At 34.9% G+C, this 25,344-nt stretch overlaps 1 protein-coding gene across 2 annotated transcripts in view; it reads right to left on the bottom strand.

Annotated features, from left to right (window-relative positions):
• Positions 1 to 25,344, bottom strand: part of CNTN1 (contactin 1) — a 371,087-nt gene that overhangs the window by 142,976 nt on the left and 202,767 nt on the right. For both annotated transcript variants that reach the window (XM_079938240.1, XM_079938239.1), the window contains 5 exons: positions 22,309 to 22,444; positions 20,879 to 20,911; positions 12,311 to 12,443; positions 8,696 to 8,868; positions 6,845 to 6,940 (listed from right to left, as the gene is read on the bottom strand). In XM_079938240.1, the coding sequence (XP_079794366.1) occupies positions 6,845 to 6,940; positions 8,696 to 8,868; positions 12,311 to 12,443; positions 20,879 to 20,911; positions 22,309 to 22,369 (496 nt within the window). In that variant the 5' untranslated portion in view covers positions 22,370 to 22,444. The remainder of the gene's footprint in view (positions 1 to 6,844; positions 6,941 to 8,695; positions 8,869 to 12,310; positions 12,444 to 20,878; positions 20,912 to 22,308; positions 22,445 to 25,344) is intronic.

Below are 25,344 nucleotides of genomic sequence, written 5' to 3' on the forward strand. Positions count from 1 at the left end.
AAATTCCATCTTCCCTACTGCATTTAAAAGATAAAATCAAGATTACTAACCATACTGTGGCTCTATATCTTTTTATTTTTATACTCCTATTTTAAATGATTGATTTAGGAATGAGGTTACATAGCCTATTCTGGCCACATTAAAACAGTGAAAACTACAGAAAGAGAGGAAGGCATCTTTTTTTTTTTTTTTTTTTTTTTGCGGTATGCGGGCTTCTCACCGCTGTGGTCTCTCCCGTTGCGCGGAGCACAGGCTCCAGACGCGCAGGCTCAGCGGCCATGGCTCACAGGCCCAGCCGCTCCGCGGCATGTGGTATCTTCCCGAACCGGGGCACGAACCCGTGTCCCCTGCGTCGGCAGGCGGACTCTCAACCACTGCACCACCAGGGAAGCCCGAGGAAGGCATCTTATTTGTTTTCTTAAATATTAGGAAGCAGATCATATGGTAACTTTTAACTGTAGGAAATTCCTTTGGCTAAACATACTGGCTGGCTAGGCCAAAAGTTGAATTTCCTCATTAAATTGCTATTTTTCATGCAGTTTTCTATTCCTATATCCCCTTGCAGTTTTGAGGAATGACCCCCCAGTAGTCATGTGCAGCAGTAATGTGCAAGAGGGAACTCTGGGCAATGCGTATTTCTCAGTCACAATATGCTGATTCCCTTTAAAACATCATAACCATGTGAAGACAACTGCCACTAGGAAGATCACCTCAGAAAAAGAGGGGATCTCTTAGTTCAAGTTAGAAAGGATTTTAGATGTAAGATGGTGGAAAGTCATGATCTTTTAAAAATGAAATAATCGTGACATGGGGCTTCCCTGGTGGCGCAGTGGTTGAGAGTCCGCCTGCCAATGCAGGGGACACAGGTTTGTGCCCCGGCCTGGGAAGATACCACGTGCCGCGGAGCGGCTGGGCCCGTGAGCCATGGCCGCTGAGCCTGCGCGTCCGGAGCCTGTGCTCCGCAACGGGAGAGGCCCCAACAGTGAGAGGCCCGCGTACCACACACACACAGAAAAAATCGTGACATAATACCCTTTTGCTTTAGGGAACTCAAGGTGATTGGTGAAGCTGCTAATGGGAGTGTGAAAGAGAGCTGAATAGGAAAAACTATAAGAATTGCACACTATATACATTCAGCATGCTTGAGAATAATAATCCAGGGGATTCCATTTAGATTAGCTATGTAATTTTCTCCAGCAATATACAATATTATAAAAGCGAATGAAGATGATTATTCTGTTTTTTCATCTTAACTTTTTAATTATAGAAGTTTATTTTTATTAAAATAATAGGAAATACAGATAAAGTTAAAAAGAGAACGAAAATTAAACCACCATAATTCTCCAACTCAGAGTTATCATTGTTAGCATACATCTTTCTAGGCATTTATATCTGTGAATGATTCTATTATCTTAATTGTTATTCTTATGCTGATTTAAGGTCAGGTAAAAACCACAGGAGAAACAAAATAAGAAGAAACTTTGGGGGCTGCTTAAATTGCTGAAATCAGGTTCTTGGAATTGGGCAACAAATAATTCCATGTAATCTTTGATCCAAAATAATATTTATAGTATATTTTAACAACTGTAAACCTGTCTAATTTTGAAATATTTTTTTGTATTCTCACTTAAAAAGAAAATTAATAGTTTTGTAATGATTTCTGCACAAAATTAAATTCCAAAAAGTCAGAAAGAGTCAGGAAAGTATAGATTTCCTTACAGAAGAAGGATTTTCTTAGCTATACAATGATTTCAAGATACCACACACAAAATGCATTCAGAATAGTCTGAGTACCCCTAGTTATGTGAATATGGAGAACTGTATTTTAAATCTAGACTAAATATGACTTTGGTCAGTCTATTTTAATTACTATATTTTTCAGTTTCTGTAAATTTTAAGAAAGTTTTCTGTTTACCACTCATTAGAAAAGAGGAATGGGATAATGTTTTACTATTTGAATCTTCAAGGGAGAAACGCTAGGTCAGAGAAGTTATTTCCATGATGTTGATAGAAACATAAGTGTTGGACTACAGAGCAACTGGTCTGGCTGATTTAATGCCCAATGTGGATTCTCCAGTTTACTGAGTTATCGTCTATGTGTCACTAAACAAGACAGATTTGGCCTTTGCCCTTAAGGGACTTGTAATATTAATAGTTAATCTAAATTTATTTAACGAATTTTTGCCTACTGATAAGCCATCTACTTGGATGAAAGAATAATTGCAATATATTGGAAGCTATCATTTCTCATTAAAATAAAGGTAGGAATTGCTATTGCTATTTTTAAACAGGGACACAGAGCTTTAGCTGGTTGACTTCCCTGGGGATATAGAGCAGTAGGGAGGCAGAACAGATCTTCCAACTTCCCTTTCCACCCCAGAACTACAAAAACGGTTCCACGACTGGTGTGGTAGCTGTCCTGCTGCTCGGACTTAAGAATAAGACTGAATTTAGGCAATCAAGAGCCAAACCCTGACCAAGTTCTCACAGGGGCTCAATCGATTATCTATCTGTCTTCCCCTGCCCCATGCAGATGGTAAAATTAACCATCTCTGAAGAAGCCAACACCTGCTTTCTTCATAGCCCTGCTGTCTGGCTTAAAAAATAAATTATTATAAAATTACTTTTTAGAAAAAGTAATAAGTACCAGCACCTGTTTCAAAAACATTACTTTTATTGATAGATGTCTGGGATGTTTTTCCTTTGCCTCAAGAGAGTCTGGACCATATTACAGGGGGATTTGTTTTGGCCAATTATACTGCATTTGACTAGTTTCATTGTATTACTTTGAAATACATCACTTATCTAACCTTGATAAATAATATATATTTCTCCTTGAAATAGATTTAAAGTACTTAAGTGTTCCCTGGAAGAATAATTCACAAACTTTTTAGAAGATATTTGTACTTTTTTTGTTAATTAACCTCAATAGAACAGAATTTACCTATACCAATAAAATCACTATAGCTCCTAATTTTTCTTTGATACTCACAGTAAACTATACATTAAACTCTTTTAGAAAGAAATTTATACCAACTTATACCGTGGGCTCACATATTCCCTACGATGCTCTGGCATTCATGTCTATTTTTGTGCTTACCTTTTTAGTCTATTGAGATTCATTCAATATCATATTCACCATTTCATGAGTTATTTTTCTTAGGAGTATTCCCACTTTCTTATTCATTAAAAAAATTCCCACCATATCTATTACTAGGTATTCCATATTTTGTCAATAGTATCCACCCTTTGAACAATGGATTTCATCTTTATTCTCTCACTTAATATGCACATATATGATTTCTATTTTGTGAGATGTATAACTCAATTTCTGATGGTTCTGAAAATTGGCCAGAAACAAAGCATCATGTTTTCATTTTCTGAGGGTCTAGGGGTTTAGGAAGTCTTACACATTCATGAATTATTGATTGCTATTTAATAAAACAAAATCTTAACAGGAAAATTTATCTTTTAATGAAATTGTAATCACTACATATCCACCAATTTAATGAACACATTTATTTACTCTTTCACTCTCTCAGTCCTCAAATATTTTTTGGACACTTATTCTGTGCTATGCATTAGGCAATCCGTTGTATATCAAATGTTGTTATAAAATTGAATCAACATCTGTACTGATATAGTTACGTATAAGTATTCTTGATAAATAAGTAAACTGGTTCAAATCAGAGTTCTCCCCTTTGCAAGAAACTGTAGAACACCCAAATCCATAGAAAAATGTAATGGATTGTAAACATGAGACTTCCCTTCTAGATCGTTTTCCTGTGCATAAATGAGAAAGACAACATTGCTATAATCGTGAATAAAAAATTCTTAGTAGAGTAAGAAGTACTTTATTTGCTTTCATAATAAGTTTCAAAATACTAAATGTACTAAATGTATTTTATTTACTTTAATAATAATCCATGTTAATTATATATCCATTTTATCATTTAAAAATATATTATTAAATTTAAATCTCACAACAAGGTCTATGAAGTAGGTGGCACAGGAATTATTATTCCCAAATTTTAAACAAGGAAATTGAGATGTAGATATGTCTAAGTTGACTTGACTTAGTAAGGACTAAATCCTAGGTTATCAGATCACCAAGTAGAGCAGCAGGGTTTGACAACTATAAATAGTTGCGTATATAACATTCTTTGAGGCTCAGAATCCAAAGGCAGGTTCCTTTACACCTTCAACGCCATTAAGTTTTAAACTGCAAACACAAAACCTTAACTTAACTGCATATAGGAGGAAGATAGATTTATGGCATGGAGATGGTAAAATAGTACACATACATACACACATTATGGTTTTGAAGCATATGTCCATTCTTATGTTTGAAGATGGCATGTCTAATGTTCAAAGAGGTCATAATCCGCTAAGAACACAAGCGGACAAAAGGAGATGAAGAGCAGCTCAGATTCTATTCTATGATTAATGATGTTTCTCCAGCTTATTTAAAAGACCTACTTAATTCCCTGCCCTGCCCCTGCCCATATAAACATATGTATCTTTATCAGGATGAAGAGGTAATTAGTCATTTCGCTTAATGATTTGAAGCTTCTATCAACCTTGTTTTGGTCCATGAAATTCTTCATTCGGCACAGTAGTAAAGATGTCACAGAGACTTGAAAACAAGACTTATCTCAGAAAAATCTCAAAGCCTGTTCCCTGGACATTTTCCCCCTTTCTATTTGTACTAATTCCCCAAGTTATCACATGCATTCCTATGGCTTTTAAAACTATAAAATGATGTATCACAAACTGATATTCCTAGCTCAGATGTTGCCCCTGGGTTCCACATTCACAGAAATGCCAATCTGACAGCTCCTTTTGAAAGTTTAAATCAGGCACCTCACTCTTATGTCCATAGCTATTCCTCCAGGCAATTGCAGCTGCATCCTCTCAAGAGCTCATGACAAAAACTTTGATGTCATCCTTGACTCCTGTTTTTCTCTTATATCTCACAGAAAGTCTACCAGCCAGTCCTCTTGGCTTTTCCTTCAAAATATATCTTGAATTTAACCATTTCTTTCCACCTCCAGTGCCACTGCTCTGGTCCTCCATTCATTGCCCAGATGATTGCAATACCTTTGAACTGATCTCCTGGTTTCACCTTTACCCTCCCCTGAGTCTTTTCTTACAGCAGTAGCCAGATTTAACTTTCTGTAACTTAAGTGATGTCATATGACTCTTCTGTTTAAATCCCTTCAATGTAACTCTCACTCAAAGTAAAAGCCAATGTAATTGCTATGGATTATAAGGTTCCAACCAATATATCTCTTGTATCGCTTTAATTTCATTCCTTGCTACCCTGTATCTCATTCAGCAACCTGGCTCACTTTGTCTTCCTCCATACTCCCATTTTGGAACTTTGTTCTTGCTGTGGCATATATCTGGCATGTCCTTCCTTCAAATATCTTCATTTTAGCTTCTTCATTTCCTTCAGGCTTTATTTCAAAGTTACCATCTCAGTGATGCCCTTTATAAAAGTTTAGTCATCCCTTCAACACTTCCTCTTCCCATTTTCCTGGATTATTTTTTCTCCCTTTCACTTATCTATTAATATCTAACATGCTATGTCTATTAACTATTTATCTTGTCTATTGTCTCTCTCCCTGTAGAAGGTCTCTGAGGGAGAGTAGCTTTTTCTATTTTGCTCAATGAGGTATTTCTGTGGTGTAAACAGTGCCTGATACATAACAAGTGTTCACAAGAGATTTGTTGAGTGAATGAGTGATTGAATGAAGCCCATCCAGTGTTGAATATGGTCAAATGTAGACACTGGTGACTTATGGTCATTCGGTTTGTGGGAAACACTATGAACATGATAGGATTTTTTTTTTCATAGTTTTGTCAGTTCTTCAAAAAAAAGACTACTCCCTCTTTGAAATTTTTTTTACAACATTTTGGATTCATAAATTCCTCCTATGTTTATCAATTAATTATCTTTCTCCCATAGCTATTAGAAAGAAAATGATCAAAAAAATTTGAATTTATATATACATAATTGGAATAGTATATATATATATATGTATATATATGCCACACTAATATATTCCATAGAAAATGATTTATACTAGCCTGTTATGAATCATTCTCTACGGAGATATTTAAAGATATAATATTTTATGTCTTTATGACATAATATTAAAACTATAAGAACCCAAAACATTTTTTTCTGTGAGAAAAGTGGTATTAATATATTGTCTGAAGAGGATATTTGATAAATAAAACAAGTGAAATGTATGCAGTGTTCATCTTTTAATTAACACTTTGGTGGCTTTTCTTTTAGCCATATCAAATTACTGAAAACATGAATTCAAAAGTTGAATCTTCTAATAGGTGACATTCGATTTAGCCCCTTTCTTCTGGATTGGTACTCCTACAGAGATTAATAATTTATTATGCCTTTATTCCTTTCTAGTGTTTAATTACAGTTCACAGTATACTGTAGATGCTAAATTGTTAATAAAATGGTTGATTATATATTCTTCCTTGGTACTATTCTATTTCAGAGGTCATTTGTAGAAAATCTACAGTGTTTTCTCCTGTGTACCAGGAACTTTAATAGGGACATAATCCAACATATATATTGTTTATAAACTGAAATGACCATAGATTTTTTGGAATTAAGGCCCAGTTATTAAGGAATTAAAAAAGCAAGCATCTATAATCACTAGTAAGTCATGCATTATAAGGTTACACAAATATTGAGTCTTATTTAATTATAAATGTTCCATTATTATTAAGAAAATAAAACAAAAAAATAGAAAACAGAAACTTCCCCATTTCATTTCCTAGGTGCTTATAATCACAGAAGAGCTAAGTTTACCTGGGAAATGGTATGGAGGGTCACAGAGCAACACCATTCCTTTCCCTTCTTTCACTCTGACCTCGGGACGTTCCTCAGGTGGGAAAGGATCAAGATCTAATCATGAAAACAAAAAGGAGAACATTCACTCTCTGGGCAATAGAAAGATTGATACTCATTAAAGTTTATTTTTCAGCTACTAACTCACTTTTAGATACAATAGTTCTCTGTTGGTTTGGTGAAACCTATCAAAGTCAATTAATTCCCTTTTACACACACTGGGATGTGCACACACTACAGAAGAGTATGGACATTGGTAGCACCTGATAACTATTTGGACAACCCTGAAGATTGAGCATTTCCTAAACTTTGTTTCAGATTTAGGAAGAATCTCCATAAGAGTATCTGGAAATAGTGTGTTCAGAAAAACCCAGGGCTCTACCAGAGAAAGTTTTAGGGAGGACTCCAATGGGGAGAAGGAATAAAGATGAAGGGCAGGATGCTAGATGAGGAATGTTAAGGTCAACTATCTCTTGCTCTTTTCCAAATTCTGGGTTTTCCTGTTTTATTTCCTCTACTCTCTCCTGTGTATTTGGAACTCACATTTTGCTTGGTTTTTTGATAGCCTACTATTTGATTCTTCATTTGTTTTACTGGTTCTCTTTCTGTTTCAGTCTTGCCTCATCTCTTATTCCTTACATGTGATCAGTACTCGAATTATAAAATCTAGTTTTTACTTCTCTCAGTATACTTATGTCCCTGAAAATTTATCATTCCAATAACTACCTTTTTGCAAAGAACGCTTCAAATCTACTTTTCTTGTCCTGATGCCTCACTGGAATGCCATCCCTGTCCTCAAAACTTAGCTGACATCTATCTCACTGTGGATAACTTAATGTCACCTCTGCATGTGAAGCGACAATTTAAATGCTTCCTCCCATCCTTGAAATTGGTCTTACTTGCGCCCATCCCATTTTAAAGAGAGCAGAATGTTTCTGCCTTTTGACTAGACTTTCCTTAAGAAAATATTGAAGGTCTTTTTCTTTCAATGCAATGCAATCTGTTGTGTATTTCTTCAAGGACTGAGTTTATTATTTTCATTCCCACTGTCACCACACCAATTTAATCGGACTGCACTTCCTGACCCTGTCTCACTCCCTCCTGGTAATCACTACCACTTGGGTCCTTTTAAAATGTCACTTTCATCCTATAATTCACTTTGTAGAATATTTAAACGCTGACATAAAATCACGCACGGAGAACACCTAGTCCAGCTCCTCTCCCAACACACATTTCTCTTTCAGAATAACCTCTAACTTTTAGTTTACCACAATGTTTCTCAAAATATTTTCATTATTATTGTCCCCAAAATGAGAAATTTTATTTAATTTATTCTTAACAAGAAAAATTAAATAGTAAGGAATAAAAGTTTTGTTGGGTGGGGCTGAGCGTTGGAGAGCCATAGACCATTATGTTGTAATATCTAAGATGGTTCCCCCCACCGCAAAAACCAATTTTCACTACCTTGGGGGTGATATCACCCCCACTGAGAATGCATAGCTTAGCATTTCCATTGATAGTAATCTTTAGAAACTTATTCAAGATCTTTTTGAACATGGCCTTAGTTTATTTTCCAGTGTTATCTTTCACTACTTCAAGTACATTCATAACACCCCTCGTGACATTTTGCTCTCCTGAAATTTTTTCTTCTCCACACAATTAAGGCCCACTAATCTGGTAAGACACACCTCATCTATGGAGTCCTTCACTTTCTTTTTTTCTTGATTTCTCCTTTTGTTAAACTCTTATGATAACATCTAAGTTTTACTTCTCCCAAATGCATTTGCCCTTTTTAAAGTTACAATTACTTACATCCAAAGCTCAAGGTTGCTTCAGTGCTTCTGACCATTCCGTAGTTATTTGATGCTAAACAGTAATATACTCCAGCATCTTTCTGTTTGTCAGGATTGTTGATAACAAGGTTTCCTCCTACCATACTGTACCGATCACTTGTCAGATCAATATCCCCATTATTCATTCTCCATCTGTGAAAAAAAGAAATAAATGTCATATCAAAGGCCAAGAGGACTGCAAACAGTGTACTGGGCTAACATTGTTCTAAAATAATATGAGTATAGCTCCATGTGAAGTCAGGTGATTAAGTAGTTGACTCAGAGTGGTATTTATTCACATCCTATAATTCTGTGCCTCTGGGCTCATGATTTATAATTCAGCTCAGGCACAGAAAGGTAAATGTTCAAGTGTATGAATAATTTCCTTTTTTTTCATGAGGCATCCCAAAGGACAAATATTTCATTGAATTTTGCTGCATAAACTGGTTTCTTAGCAGATATACATGGATTATAAATGATAATCTTTTATGCACTAGTTTAGATTAATGCATATAGATATATTGTATAAAATATTAAGAACATTCCTATAGCAGAAATAAAATATAAAATATCAATATCTGATTCTAAATATGAGTCATTTTTGAAAAAAACATACTAATTGAAATCAGGATTCTTCTCAGTAAATGTCATATTCTGACCACTAGAGGTCGATCACACTATTTGAACATGATTAAAGTCAACTGGGTCTTCGTTTCCAAGCCACAAGTACACTATTGAAGGTATATTTACATGGAGATGACGTTATGAATAAACCAACTAGAAACAGGAATCTAAGTTTCTTGGTGAGATGATGAGAAGATTGCATATATAAAATAATTGTCAATTAAGTTGACCACCTGCATAATTTTATACTCATGTTCTATCAGGGTTAAGGTTCCATGTCTTCTGCAATGTTATAAGACGAGCCATGGTGAACCAGTGGGCTGTGGTCCCATCATTCATTGCCTGGCTGCACAATTCTGATTAGGGTCAGAATCTTGCCAAAGAGGTCTAATGATTTTATAATATTTTTTAATAAATCAAATTACTGGAACATTTTTAGTTTTAATTTTTACTGTGTAGGAAGTAATTCAAAAGCGAACAACAGAAAACTGTGCTTTGCTTCTGAAAACCTACCAAATACCAACCCAATGAATAAATCATCCCCCTCACCCCAGCTGATGGCAATATTGTCCCTGACTGAACCATCCAATGTCAAGTCACTTAGTACTTGCCAAGGCAATGGGTTTCTTTGTTAGGCAGTTCCCATTGTTATGTTTTACGCCCCCTCATTATATTTACTTTAAATTTTTATTTATTGCTTTAACTTCTTCCCAGTGGGACTGATTCTGCCCTTGATGTTATATAATGATTAAGTTTGGCTGTGTTAAGGTAAGTTCACAGGTCTATTTTATTTTCAGGAAGATTCACCTTTGCTGTAATTCCTTTTACACAGCTTTAAACACAATTTTTATTGGCGTTCTTGTTATTGTGGGAGACAAGGCAAGATAATGAAAACCTCAAGGCTGATGAGTGAAAGGTAAAGTTCCCTGTTGTAACGTTCATGATGTTGCCACAAATAACAAATTATCATAGAACATGCCATAAATATAAAAGTACTATGTGAATGACAAATTACATGATTACCAAGGTAAGTATGGCTTGCCCTGAATATTAAGTAATATTAAGTAAGTTCATAACTGCAAGTGTTGTCAGACAAGCTGCATCATGAGCTGAATATTTTTTATTTTGATGTCAAATGCAGATCACCTTCCTAACAATTAAACGTCTACTTCTCCCCTTCAGCTCTCTACATTAACGTGTAGATAATCAGGCCGTACTTGTCCTGGGGACTTATGTGCTGATGCAACCTTTGGGGGGGAGTTGGTGATGTATTTCCAAGCAAAGTTTTGCTTTTCATTGTTCTTTTTTATATTTTAATGAGAAGACTAAGTGGGACTAGCAGGAGGGAGCTAGAGAGAGGTGCTAATCAACATGTACAAAATTTTATTGATGTAAAACTTTGCTTTTTACTGTCTCTGCTGGATGGTGGTAGTGGCGGCAGCAAAGAGAAGTACACGTTCGTAGAACACTATCTGAGAACAGCCTCTGCTGTTCTTTTCTCTTCCATTGGAGCCTGGAGGCTGATTTGCTTAAGTTCCATGTATGAATGTCAAGGACAGACTGTCACAGAATAACTGTCACAGAATAACCGTCACTGAAATAGTTTTTGAAATGCTATTGACCCGTCTAGATAGATAAATACTGAAAAAAATTATATGTTTCTTTGAAAGTCATAAAACCTGTATTGCAGCCCTGGATCTGTGATTTACTAGCTCTGGAGAAGAGCAAGTCAACTTACTTATTCAGGACTCAGCTTCCTCTCCTATAAAATTTTGTACCTGGATTAAATCTTCTCTAGAGCCCCCATTAGTTATACTATGCCATGTCCACAGTTATGTACATAAATGCCCATTATATGTGACTTAAGGGTAGAAATAAATCTAGCCCATCAAATATTTTCAGAACAAATGTGTTATTTATAATTTATAAAATATCTACTTCTACTTTTATAAAATTATAAAAATAATTTTAAAGAGATGGTGATTTTATATATAAATTTATATTTATTTTAAGAAAATTTTTGTAATTATAGCCAGAGGCAAGAGAAAATGAGTTCAAGTATAATTAAATGGGGGGAAGGGGTATTCTCCATGATAACAACTTTTTAATAAAAATAGAAAGTTATTTTTCTATCCATGAGAAGAAAAATCTAGTACTAAAATCAACTTTATTGAATGACAACCTTCAATTAACTCAGGTGACATTAACACACTAGAGACCCAATTTCCCCATCAATCACTTCCTTTGTTTTCCTGGAACCAAAATCCATTGGCATTTGCTTAAGTTTTAAATCTTATTCTTTACATCAGGCTAGAAACTGTTAGTATACTTTTCTGAACACTCTGAAGCAAGAGAACCAAATGTTACTTTTTATAAAGTTATTTTTGATAGCATAAATATGTACCCCAGAAAAACATAAAGAGGTATGTTATATAGATTGTCCGATAAGTAGAGACATTTAAGGAATTTGCTTTGTTGTCTGGAATATAGATTTGAGACTACTGAAAAAATAGTGCTTTCTAGAGTTATCTATGTAAGAAGCTCTTTAAATGTAGTTAATATAGAAATACTATCCATCATTTGTAGGTATGAGTTATCCAGGCCAATACATACAAAACCAGCTTATCCTCAAATGCATATATTTAAATTGTGCATATTATTCATATAACCATTTTCTTACTTAATAGCATGATCTCCATTAGCCAGTTTTTAAGTGGATAATGTCAAATGACACTGGCATTATCTCTGCAGGAAATAGGAAGTGAATTATTTGCATATATTTGCGAAAACTATCTATTTGGGTATTAACAACTTTAAAAAAATAACCTGTATGACAATATTTTTGTTAATGTTCCTGGACTTCGTAGAAAGCTTTATGCCATAGCTTTCTCTATAGATACAGGGTCATAGATGCTGATCTGTAATCTTTAGTCCAACACTTCTTTCTGAAAAGAGCAATGAGGTACATTACTTGTAAACTGGGAAAGGGCTGGCTCGTGCCCTACAGTTTAGTGAAACTTTTCCTTCCGGTGACTCCTCTGGATAAATGGTATTGATTGGTTGTTCTTCAAAAATTGGTCCAAATCCTTTGTCTTCCTCAGAAACTATAAGAAAAATACAATTATTTTATATTGTTCTATTTTACAAATCAAAGATAATTTGGGTACATTAAAAAGTTTTTTGAAAAAAAGGTCAGAAACATGGAATCTCCATTTTCATTCAAACCAAAGATATTTGCCACTATAATCTTGAGGAAAATGTTCAGGTTCTTTATTCAAAATTCTTTTCTGCCCATCTCTCAGCATTTCTCCAAAAGCACTCTGCGGTGCCATGCTTCACTATTTACGGCTCCTCACGCAAGTCATGCTTTCTATGCCTCTGACACTTTGCACATACTTTTCCTCTTTCTGGAATCACCATCTGACTTTTCTCCTCTTATCAAAATTTGTACACTCCTGGAATCCCTGGTGGCACAGTTGTTGAGAATCTCCCTGCCAATGCAGGGGACATGGGTTCGAGCCCTGGTCTGGGAAGATCCCACATGCTGCAGAGCAACTAGGTCCGTGAGCCACAACTACTGAGCCCACGTGCCACAACTACTGAAGCCCATACGCCTAGAGCCGGTGCTCTGCAACAAGAGAAGCCACCGCAATGAGAAGCCCGAGCGCCACAACAAAGAGTAGCCCCTGCTCACCGCGACTAGAGAAAGCCCGTGCACGGCAACAAAGACCCAATGTAGCCAAAAATAAATAAATAAATTAGAAAAAAAGAAAAAAAAGTTTAAATCTAAAAAAAAAAAAAACTTTGTACACTCCTTTATGATTTAGTCATAGCGTTAGTTCCTTCACGAAGCCACCTCTCCAACCCCTCCTAGCTTTAGTTGGTCCTCATTTATGTTCTCATAACTCCCTATCAGGCTTATGACACTTAACACACCTGCTGTGATTCTTGATACAACTTTCTGTTTCACTAGATTGCAGATGCCTGGGGACAGGTCTGGAACATACTAGGTACTTAACAACTTTTGAACAACATAACGAATGAATTTCTAGATGCTCTGGGGAAATGAGTCCTTTTTGGGGGTCAGTTCTTGTTTAATTTTTGTTTTTGTCTTTAAACATGTGACCAGCACTAGTACTTAGCAACATCTAGAACAATCAGTAAACTAATTACATGATATGGGATCTGGCCAACTCATTTAAAATCTACCACAAAAATACCACAAAATCTACCACACACACACAAAAAATCTACCACAAAAATAGTGTTGAGAAGCAGTTGTTCCTGACTGTGTATCCTCTCTGAAGGGCAGGTGTGACACATCATAGCAGGATGAGGAGAAGAGATTCACTCCCATGTCATCAGTGTGGCACCATTTACAGAGCACAGCTAAGAGCCATATACCCCAAATGAATTAATACTGATGTATATGACTAGAAATGAGGAATAGTCTTACATGGGATCATTGTAATGTCTCTGCTTGATCAAAAGCTATGGTTCACTCCTCCAATTTACTTTTTAAGAGAGAGTGTAAGGCAAATGCTACACTGAAATTTTGGTTGTTCTAACATCAAACTTAAGGATAAAAGCTTTCTCCCAGTTTCTCTTAACAAGAAGTTTAATTACGTCTTTTAAATCTTGCTTTAGTACTGTTTAGCAGTGCTTTTGGAAAAATTATTTAATGTCTCCAAGACTCAATATCATGCTTTATAAAATGTGGATAATAATAAAATCTATCTCATTGGACTATTGTGAGAATTACATTGAGACAACCCGTGTAGTCAGTAATCAATAACTACTGATTCTCATGAATTTGCCAATGCTTTCAAAATTTAATTTAAATATCTTATGTATATCATCTCTTAGACTAATTCCAAAAACTTCAGGGGCCAAATTTTATTCATTCTTGTAGCTATGGTGCCATAAGCATTATGTCAATACATATTTCTGTGTACATAGATGACTAACAAAAACCTTCAGTTAGTTTCTCCCAGTATGAAGCATTAATTTTTCTAAACTGACCTGAAATATTTCAAAGGGAGAAGCCTCATTTTTAGTTGGAATTTGCTGAAATTGCCATTCAAGAATTTATAGACCTTAGTTACATTCCAAAACCACCATTCTATTTCAGACCGCAGATAAATTGCTGGATCAGAATTGGAGGAACCAGAGAAACTGGGATTTAGCTCCAGCTGTGCAGTGTTCTAGCCGTTGTTTTATATAAGTTTGTTCTACATGGTATCTACAGTTTAAAAAAAAGAAAGGAATAGGGGCACATGCCCTAAGGACTTCACAGGCCTACTGCAGCCATAAGTAAGACAATGAGTGCAAGGTGTTCACAGAAGTCCTCTGCTAATGCTCTTGAAGTCCTGCTCTGAGCTGTGTCTAGTTCCATATCCCTGAGGTTATAAAAACTAGAAATGCATATAATGTTTTCTGCTTTGCTTCTATAACTTTCCTGATGATGGCCAATGTTTTCTGGCCTTTCAGGATATAATAGCACACCAGAGAAAAATGAGGAATGAAACCCAAATCCCTGATAACTAGACCTTCGTTTGGATGTAGGGTCTAGATATTCTAATCTCTGAAAGAAACGACCTTGTGCTTATCTATGGTAAAAATCATATGCTATTTTTTCTTCCCACTTGGACAATCTCATAAGCTCTTCCTTGAATCTCTCCCAGTTGCACAGCTTTTCTGACTGGAGCAATTTAGTAACACTGCTGCCCTGGAGAGTCTGTTGTTTCTTCCCAACTCCGCCCCCCCCCCCAAAAAAAAACAAAAAAGCTTACAAAGACAAGCAGAGGAGTTCAATTTTATTAACATATTTTGATTCTCTTCTGGAAGGTAAGATGACTTCTATTCTCACTTTACGCCCTGATGAATTATGAGTTTAGTATGAAATTTTTTGAACAATTAAAAAAAAAATACCTAAATAGACTAAATATTTAGAATACTAAAAATAAAGTGTTTAGGGGAGTTTAAAGCTCATGAATATCTTCTAAGTACATTGTATTTATATACAATCCTGATGATTATGGTATTACTATCATTACTAATAGAAAAGATCATCAAATTTAAAGAGGAATGGATGTTTGGTGCAATTATGCATATAATTTAAGCAGAAACCCCCTGATCTGCACTGGATTAGATCTTGAGTTTCCATTTGTTACATCAGTGGCAGCATAAGAATTTTAGATGGTCATCTGTGAGGCTGTTGGTCATCTGTTGAGGTGTTGGTTGTCCTTAATTCAGTCAATGACTTGATTCTGACTTTGCATATGGTGAAGTTTTGAGATATAATGCCAAAAGCATGATCCATGAAAGAAAAAAATTTGATAAGTTGGACTTTATTAAAATTTAAAAGTTATGCTCTGTGAAAGACACTGTTTTAAAAAATTTATTTTTAAAATTAATTAATTCATTCATTTTTGGCTGCCTTGGTTCTTCGTTGCTGCATGTGGGCTTTCTCTAGCTGCAGTGAGTGGAGGCTATTCTTTGTTGCGGTGCGCAGGCTTCTCATTGCGGTAGTTTCTCTTGTTGCGGAGCACGGGCTCTAGGTGCACAGGCTTCAGTAGTTGTGGACCGTGGGCTCAGTAGTTATGGCTAGCAGGCTCTAGAGCGCAGGCTCAGTAGTTGTGGCACATGTTAGTTGCCCCGTGGCATGTGGGATCCTCCAGGACCAGGGCTCGAACCTCTGTCCCTTGCATTGGCAGGTAGATTCTTAACCACTGTGCCACCAGGGAAGTCCCCTATGAAAGACACTTTTAATAGAATTTCAGGTCTTTAAGGTTAGGGATTTTTCTTTAGGTCGACTCCAACTTGCATCGGAAAATTTTGCATTAAGCAGCAAATTGAAAAGACTGTCAACTTAATTAAGTATCTACTTCGTTTAATAATGGTGATTACACACTATTTCACAAAATTTGAACTCATCTCAATAGGTGCAGGGTTTCATTACCTAAAGATTCTTCAACAGTATTGTATTTCCAATGTAGAAATAGTTAATCCTGGCCTGCTAGCACCTGCTTCTAGAGTGCCGTCTGGTAGTGCCAGTATTGGGTTTGTAATAATTCTGAATTCTCAATTTAATTTATAATTTTATTAGCCTTCTTGAAATAACTACTTTTATCACTTTGAAATAAAGTGAGTTTTGTTCATTCCAAGTTGCCTTGATTATTTAAAGTACTGTACAGTGCTTTGAAATACAACAAAGACAGTTGCACATAAACATACATCAATATGGAGGTAGAGATTAGTAGATTTGCATATTTTCATAAAATGCATATTTTTTGATAGTGTATCTTTTTTCATTTTTACTTTATTTTATTTCTTAATATTTTTTTATTGTGGTAAGTCACATAGTATAAAACATACTATTTTAACCATATTTAACTGTACAGTTCAGTGGCACTAAGTACATTCACACTGTTGTGCAACTCTCACAATCATCTGTCTCCTGAATTTTTCACCTTCCTAAGCTGAAACTTTGTCCCTGTTAAACACTAACAACTCCCCATTCGCCCTCTCCACCCCCCCCACCTCCTGGCCCCTGGCATCTACCAACATACTTTCTGACTCTATGATTTTAAGGTATATGCCTTTGAGATAAAAATCGGTCATCTTTTAGTAAACTGAAAATATTGTTTATAGTTTCTTCATCATGATCATAATGCTTAGTTTTTTTTTGTTTTTCTGGAAAAGATACCAGCAATGAATATTTCCATTGAAAATAATGGAATGCCACATGTTAATAATGATGGGACTATATCTATTGATAGGCAATCCCTCAAAGGATAGATGTAAAAATAAAACACTTTTGGGATGAGCTGGGTTGAAGTTTATAGGCCAAACTGTATATTATCAGTGCCCCAAGCTATTTTTTCTCAATGACAAGTGCTTTTCCAAAATTATATGCAGATATTTTCTAGTACTCCGCTTCCATCTGCCCTTTATAGGAAGAGACAACAAAACATTTAAGGGATAAAAATATGAAGCTAATTTCCAATAAAATATTTAATTTATTTTTCACTTGAGAAAATATTACATTTAAGATATTTCCCTTTGCCCACTTTCTAGATCAAAAAGCAGAATATGACACACCACATCACATTAGTGTTTCTACTCAGTATATATTATAAATGTGCATTTCTAGCTTTTGTAAAATTTTCGAGCCTGATTAAAATAATGCATAATATTCCATTAGGTGGTTTACCAATTACTCTATACATTTTATTTTGAGAACATATTTGGGCTCTGGGAAGATAAATCACTCAACACAAGGTTTTGAATTGTTGTGGAATGCTCAGTGTGAACTTCTGAATGTGAACTTCATAACTCCCTTGAATACTACCTGAGCTCATTGCTCTGTTAGCTCAGCTAGGGAGCCCAGATCAAGGAAAAAGAACTTTCAGGGGGAATACAACACAAGGTTCAGCAAAGGATCCATTAATATAAGCATTATAATCTCCATTAACAAGAATTAAGCCATCCATTGCTTTTCTTCTAGGGCCATGGAAATAATTAGATGACAAATGATCATGCTTTGGAAGTATTATGGGCTTAAAGGGTACAAGAAACACATGGATAATATGTTAAAAAAAATAAGATTATTTTTAAAACACATGCTCTTTTTTGTACTGGATATATTCTTCTAAAAAGGAGCACACAATTATATAGATGACTTCTCAAGCTAATTGAAGACAGCACTTCACTCTTTTTTTGATCTGCTCAATGCAAATTTGTGTATTTTCTACCATATAGTGGTAATATATTGCAGAAGTAAGTTCATTTCTTAAATCTGATCAAGAAGATTAACAGAAAAAAAGAAATCATGTATGAATATTTGCTGTCAAATTCACAGATGTGAGCAACAGGCAAAAACTGCTGCTTTTTTCAGTAGCATTCTCAGTTTCATGGTTAGTGTAATCACTTAGTTGTATGATCTTAAATGGTATTACTTCACCTCTCACTATATAGAGATGGTCCACTGTAACCTTGCTATCCTATTTTATCTCTGGAAATTGAAAGTATAATTACTGTCTGTGCCTGAGAGTTATTTTTTTTTTGAGAGTTATTTTTTATTCATTTTATATTCATTATGAATCAAATCCTATTTCTCACTCTGTAATATGTCATCTCAATCTGATAGTTTTCAAACATAATTTTATATGAGTATGCTGTAATAAGATTCTCAGGAAAAAAATCTATTAGAAAAAAGCGATGAAAACAAAATTTTAACGCAGTCTAATATTAGAATTTTTACAATATTTACAATGCTACAGTGGTTATGGGATAGGGAGTATTGTAGGCTCTCTTGAAATACAATAAACCCTCCAAATGAAACAATATTTAAATTGTCTCAAAGCATGCTTCTTGTCTTCATTGTCAATCGTTCCCCACTGATAAGAGAACAAGGACATTTAGGGCTTAGGCTTTGAATACTCTGGTGCCCTAATTCTTTAGTCTCACGGGTAATAGGTAACATTGCAGTAATTTATCATAACTAAAATATAAGGAGTTGGCCTTGAGAATGTGCAGAAATCCAATAATTAGAAGGAAGATTAGGATCTGGTTAGCAGAATGGTTAAGTTGACTAAATTTTCCTTAGCATGGCATTACCTGCCTAAGAAGAGCCTATCACATTTCTTGATGGCAACCATTTCCTTGACCTATGGTCCAACCCTGAAGCCCTAGACACTGTGTTTTGCATAACTATCTAGGCATCTGTCCACACCTACCTTATGTCTACCTATGTATGCTGCCACAAGCCAAGGAATGATGGGGATACCAGAAGCTGAAAGAGGCGAGGAAGGAGCTTTCCCCTACAGGTTTTAGCAGAAGCATGACCCTGATATCTCCTTGGTTTGGGACTTTTAGAACTGTGAGACAATAAATTTCTGTTGTTCTAAGCCACCCAGTTGGTGGCACGTTATTATAGCTATAGCTGTCCAAGGAAACTAATACATATATTACACTTAATAATAAACTGTTGAACTTTTATGAACTAGCCTTTCTCAAATTTACTTGACAATGAAGTCCTACTAACATCCTGCAGAACAAGAGTTCTTTGAATTAGTGATCTAACACAGCCCATATTTGCCCACATCTGCACTTTATTTGTGCCACTGCCTCTAAGAATTAGCTCCATTTCTAATAATTGAAATACTTCGAGTTTCCCTTACCTACTAGCTCCATCATTAAATACTCATTTATTCCTCAAAGTAATTGTTTTAAAATGCTTATTTCTCTTATAAATCTGTTAATCTTCCTTTTATTATTCCCTATTATATGTAAGGTTCTTGAAGTCAAGAAACATATCTCACTGATCTTTATATAGCCTAAATGTTATTTCTAACTCACAAGGAGGAAACAGAAATAGCTTTGATGTGCTTCATGCTAGGACTGTCCTTTTTCTTAATTCCCTACAGACGGAAATTCAGACCCACTCTGGCATGAATATCTTGCTTTGGCATGGAAGTTGTTGCATTGGTTGCTCAGTGATTCTTCCTAATTATTCATTCTCCTACCACTGTGCTGTGGCTTTTATTGGTTACCAGTTTTACTATGTTTACTGAGCACTTACTATGTATGTCACTGTGCTGGAAGCTATTGTCACATTATTATTTTTTATTTTTTATTTTTTTGCGGTACGCGGGCCTCTCACAGTTGTGGCCTCTCCTGTTGCGGAGCACAGGCTCCAGACGCACAGGCTCAGCAGCCATGGCTCACAGGCCTAGCCACTCCACGGCATGTGGGATCTTCCCGGACCGGGGCACGAACCCGTGTCCCCTGCATCGGAAGGTGGACTCCCAACCACTGCGCCACCAGGGAAGCCCTGTCACATTATTTTTTTAGTTCTCACAAGAATCCTGTGATTGTTACATGTTGGAAACTTGAGTCTCATAGAAGTTGAATAATTTGCACAAGATCACATAACTAGTGAATACCAGGTTGACTATGTAAATGCAGGCTGGCCTTACTCTAGATTCTCTTTTTTGCAGTCTACTATATTGCCTATATTTCTGGCAAGAACTGTTCAGTGGTTGAAATAGAATCTAAACTAGCAGGATTGCTAATTATATTCAATAAAAAATAAACAATAAATTTTGCAAGGTCTTTGGTTTCTAATTAAACTGAATCTTAAGGTTCCAAGTTCATTAACTTTAGTTAAAGAGTTGTGTGCAGCAAAGCAGGAGGCTTTCAAAATAAGCTAGATTTTTACAATATTGAAAATATTGCTTCAAAGTTTAGTAGCATAGGATTGTTACAAAGCATGCAGGAAAAAATACAGGTTGTGTTGAATATATTCCATCTGCTACAATCTTCTAGTTGGATATTTGTTCGTGGTGTATCCATTCATTCATTCTGGCAATCAAACAAGTTGCCTGAAGACCCTAGGTAAATCATCTTACAAAATTTCCAAGTGCTCTAACATTAATCACTTGCTTGAAGTTTGAAGAATTAATAGCTTAAAGCAGGATGAAATATGATTTATTTGAGGAAAGCTATTTAAAAATTAACCCTTTCATCAACTTACCTCCATGACCATACCTTCTGTGCCATGTAAACTCTAAAAAGAAAAAAAGAAAAAAACTTAATCCCCAACTCTTCAGGTTGTGGTCTCAAACATTACCCAGATAACTGAGATATTAGTTAATGAAATAAGGTTACTGGCCTGTCACTATTAAGGCTGAAGTATCACCATATCTTTGCAAATATTTAATTCTTGTCTTTGCAATTTTATAGTTGTAGCACTAAAATTTATGGTCAACAGAATTAGTATGGATTTTCAGTACTAATAAGATTATTTTTGTTTTATTTTATTCGTAAAGGTAATACAGCAATAATAACCTTACCACAAAATTTTTCTTTCTTATATTTATATAATATATAAGCATATAATTATATATGTGTGTGTGTATAATTACGTGGTTATATCAATGTCATTAAAATTCTTAAGTACTGATAAAATTATTATATTTTTCTTGATTTTGAAGTCATCATAATAAAAATTACTCCCAAAATTAAAATAACTTTTTTATTCCCTTAATAATACATAAGAAATACAATAAGATGCCTATCAAGTTCATCATTAAAGCAATCAAGGGGGACTGATAAATGATAAAATGATATCCAACTAAGTCTTGAACTTAATAACAACTCAACAAGCACTGACCTAAGGTAATTGAGACAAAGGTATCAGAAAAAACTGATTGTAGAAAACATGCTGCTTCAGATAAAAATACAACGTACCTCTCCTTGTAGAAAATATTTCTGAATCTTTCACACTTGTCTTTGAAAGATAGAAATATAGTATTTGTTTGTCCTAAAACTATAGCATTCTTAAAACTGCTTTGTTATTAAGTCCCTGAATACACTGTAGATTATTTCTGAATTGTTTTTCATAAGATTGACCAGCCAATAATAAAAATTAAATTATATTAACTTATAAATAAAAAAGAACAAAGGTAACAAAAGCTTAAAATCCATTATTTTCTAATTATTTTACTGTATTTTACTTTTATGTATGCTAATGAGGTTAAGTCTATTATAATTATATAGTGAACATACTGTATAATGGTGAGCTGCTACATATCTTTTCTGCCACCACATTAAATGATTTCAAGTCGAAATTGAGAATAGTAGGATGACTTACTCTATAGGAATTGGCAAATGCTACACAGCAGGGATTTTTCTTTTCCTCCCAGAGATCCAGATTTTAAACATTTACCAGCACATCACTATATAAGACTGATTAACTAAATCTTGTGAATTTTAATTGAAACTTAAAAAAAAAAAAAAGAAAAGAAAACAAGGGCCAACCTTAATATATATGAATTTACTTGTCTGACCCAGGTGTCAAAAGAAAATATTAATTCTAACTTTATACATCAGATTCAATGAAGTGAACAGCATATTGTTTACATTGGCATAATTTTTGGAGATTATACAAAGGATATTTCTTACCTGATAGACAGGTTGTAAAAGATACAATCACAAGGTGATTGACCAGCAACCACATTTTCATCTTGTGTTCAGTAGAGGTTAGGTTCAATTTTCAAAAAAAGCTTTAACTTTATGGCAGTTGGAGAATATTAAACACCTGCATAAAAAGATGAGAGAGAAGAGAAGAGAAGAAAAGAAAAGAGAAAGAAGAGAAGGAAAAGGGAAGAAAAGGAAGGGAAAATGTTCATCATTTGGGGTCAACAATATTACCAATTCTATTTTATTTTATATTTCTTTTTTTTTTTTTTTTTTTTTGCAGTACGCAGACCTCGGCACGAACCCGTGTCCCCTGCATCGGCAGGCGGACTCTCAACCACTGTGCCACCAGGGAAGCCCCTATTTTATATTTCTTATTTGTAGAATGTTTTAGTTTTTTTATGTACATTTGTAAACCCCATGTTGTAATGAAAAGAGTAGATTCTGCATCAGGGCTTCAGCTGCCTCCCAGTATTGACATGGTAAGAAACATGAGCATGTCACTCAATTCATATGTTTTAGTTTTTAACTTTTTAATAATTGAGCATAGTAATATGTTTTTTACAAATAGCACAGCTGTGAACATTTCAATGTCAATTATTTAAATTGAAGATTAAATTTACTTGAAGGGCTGGTAGAAAGATTTAATAAAAGATATATTTGTATAAGGGCTTTGTAAATGCATAGACACTGTACAAGAGTTATACGTTAGCATTGCCTGTTGGTGGCTTATGGAAAAATTTTGCCAGAAATGCTAATTTTTAGACATTAAAATGTATTGATTAATAATATATTCATTCCCTTTCCCCTTCTTCATTTCTTTCTTTTATTCATTTAACAGAAAGTAAATAATTACTCCTTATAAGGAAGAATCTAGGTTTTGTGTGGCCAAATCTTTAAAATTTGGAGAACTATCTTTAAAGATAAAAAGATAAAATTACTAATATAAACTAAGCTATGAAACTATGCAGCAGTCTAAATAAAATATTTTGCTTTTATAAATTCTGCAAAAACTTATGACCACGTGATTATACTGGTGAGGTTTCAGAACGTTGAAATAGCCCCATGTAAGTGAGGGGTCCCATGACTTAAGCTTCATCATCTTCTTTGTAAATCCATCTGCGACCAAGCATACAGATAAAGGAATCTGTAAGAAAGACATAGTCTGCTTACCCTTAAGAATTTCACAGATCAATAGGAACACTTATGTGTACACAAGTCAGTGCAGTGAAACTTTTTTGGATCTACATGCTATTAAACTTGAAAGCATGTTGCTAATTTTAATTAAAAGCATTGCAGGGCTTCCCTGGTGGTGCAGTGGTTGAGAGTCCGCCTGCCGATGCAGGGGACACGGGTTCGTGCCCCAGTCCGGGAAGATCCCACCTGCCGCGGAGCGGCTAGGCCCGTGAGCCATGGCCACTGAGCCTGCGCGTCAGGAGCCTGTGCTCCGCAACGGGAGAGGCCACAGCAGTGAGAGGCCCGCGTACCTCAAAAAAAAAAAAAAAAAAGCATTGTAAAATACATCACAGTGGGAATGGGCCTGGTGGTGACAGGCAGGGCATTATGGTGGAGGTATAACAAATTTTTTAATGTTCCAGGGCATTAGAAAGAGACTTCTTCAATTGGGACACAGTAGGCCCTTCAATTTGAAAGGATATTAAATCAAGTTTTCAAAGAATATATAAGAAATAGGATAGAAAAAACGCAAGACATAAAATAGAATGTAAAATTTTAAGATAGAGCATAAAAGCAATTCTGAAAAGAAAATATGTAATGTTATGATAATCAATATATAAATATATTTAAATATTATCCAAAACAGCAAAAATAAAATGGTACTTATTTGTTGCATCATAATGACATTTAAAGGTATTACTTATTTTTTTTTAATATGTTGGATTTAAAAACTATATTTACCCCCCCCCCCCCCAATTTGCCAGAATCCTAACGTTTGCAGAGACTGGTAAAAATATTTAGTTGGTACTACATGGACCAGGAAAAACATATTTGTCCCTTTTGGTGTATAGGTTATTTTACAGTGAAAAATCATTTATTTCTAGAAAGAAATTGAGTTGAATTCTTAGAGAAAACATAGCAGAAATGGGTCAACCTAGCAACAGGAGATATTTAAAATATCTTTGAAAGAGGAAAAATATTCAAAAGATAATTTTTAAATGCCAGGATTGATTTATGACCAATTTATTTCTCTTGGACATATGTAAGAAGGTGAGAACTACACATCTCTATAAACTGTATTAAATCTACACTTATAAATTTAAATTTTATTTTATTTCTTTTACTAAGCAGAACTGATCAGAGAGAAATAGAAACAGGTAAATAAATGTGAAGAATAAAAAAAAAAATCCTTCAGGAGGCAGGGAAATCAATGAAATGATCTATGGAAGGATATTAGCTTTTTATTTTGTTATCATTAATATTTAAATATAACCTAATTTAAAATTATTGAAACCTGTGCACATTGTTTATGTCTTCTAAAGTTTGTCTCGAAAAATGTACATTTCAGCATTTTCTTGGCCTATTGGTTTCTAATTCCTTTCATTGAGTTATGCACACTATTAGGACAAGTTCCTTTAATGAGGAGGAAGGTAGAAAGGCAAACATAAACTGTGCCAAAACTGCTGTGTCAAACAGTTCTTTTTGTAAAGATTAATTTAGATAATATATTTGCAAACATTTTGCAAATTACAAAGCATGTTCGGTTTAATGTGGCAGTAATTATTGGATTTTAAATAGTTCAAATTTATCGATTAATAAACTGTTATAAATTGATAATTGTAAAGTAATTCTGAACAGTAACTCTACATACTAATAATATTCAATGTAAGAGCAAGGGATGCTGCTGCAGTTTTTGTATTGTGTGTAGAGGAAGCAGTACTGACCAGAAAGAAAAAGAATCAGGTAAAAATGAAGGACAGGGGCTTCGCTGGTGGCGCAGTGGTTGAGAGTCCGCCTGCCGATGCAGGGGACACAGGTTCGTGCGCCGGTTTGGGAAGATCCCAC

This window comes from Stenella coeruleoalba (assembly GCF_951394435.1).
Source record: "Stenella coeruleoalba genome assembly, chromosome: 11".
NCBI classification, from domain to species: domain Eukaryota; kingdom Metazoa; phylum Chordata; class Mammalia; order Artiodactyla; family Delphinidae; genus Stenella; species Stenella coeruleoalba.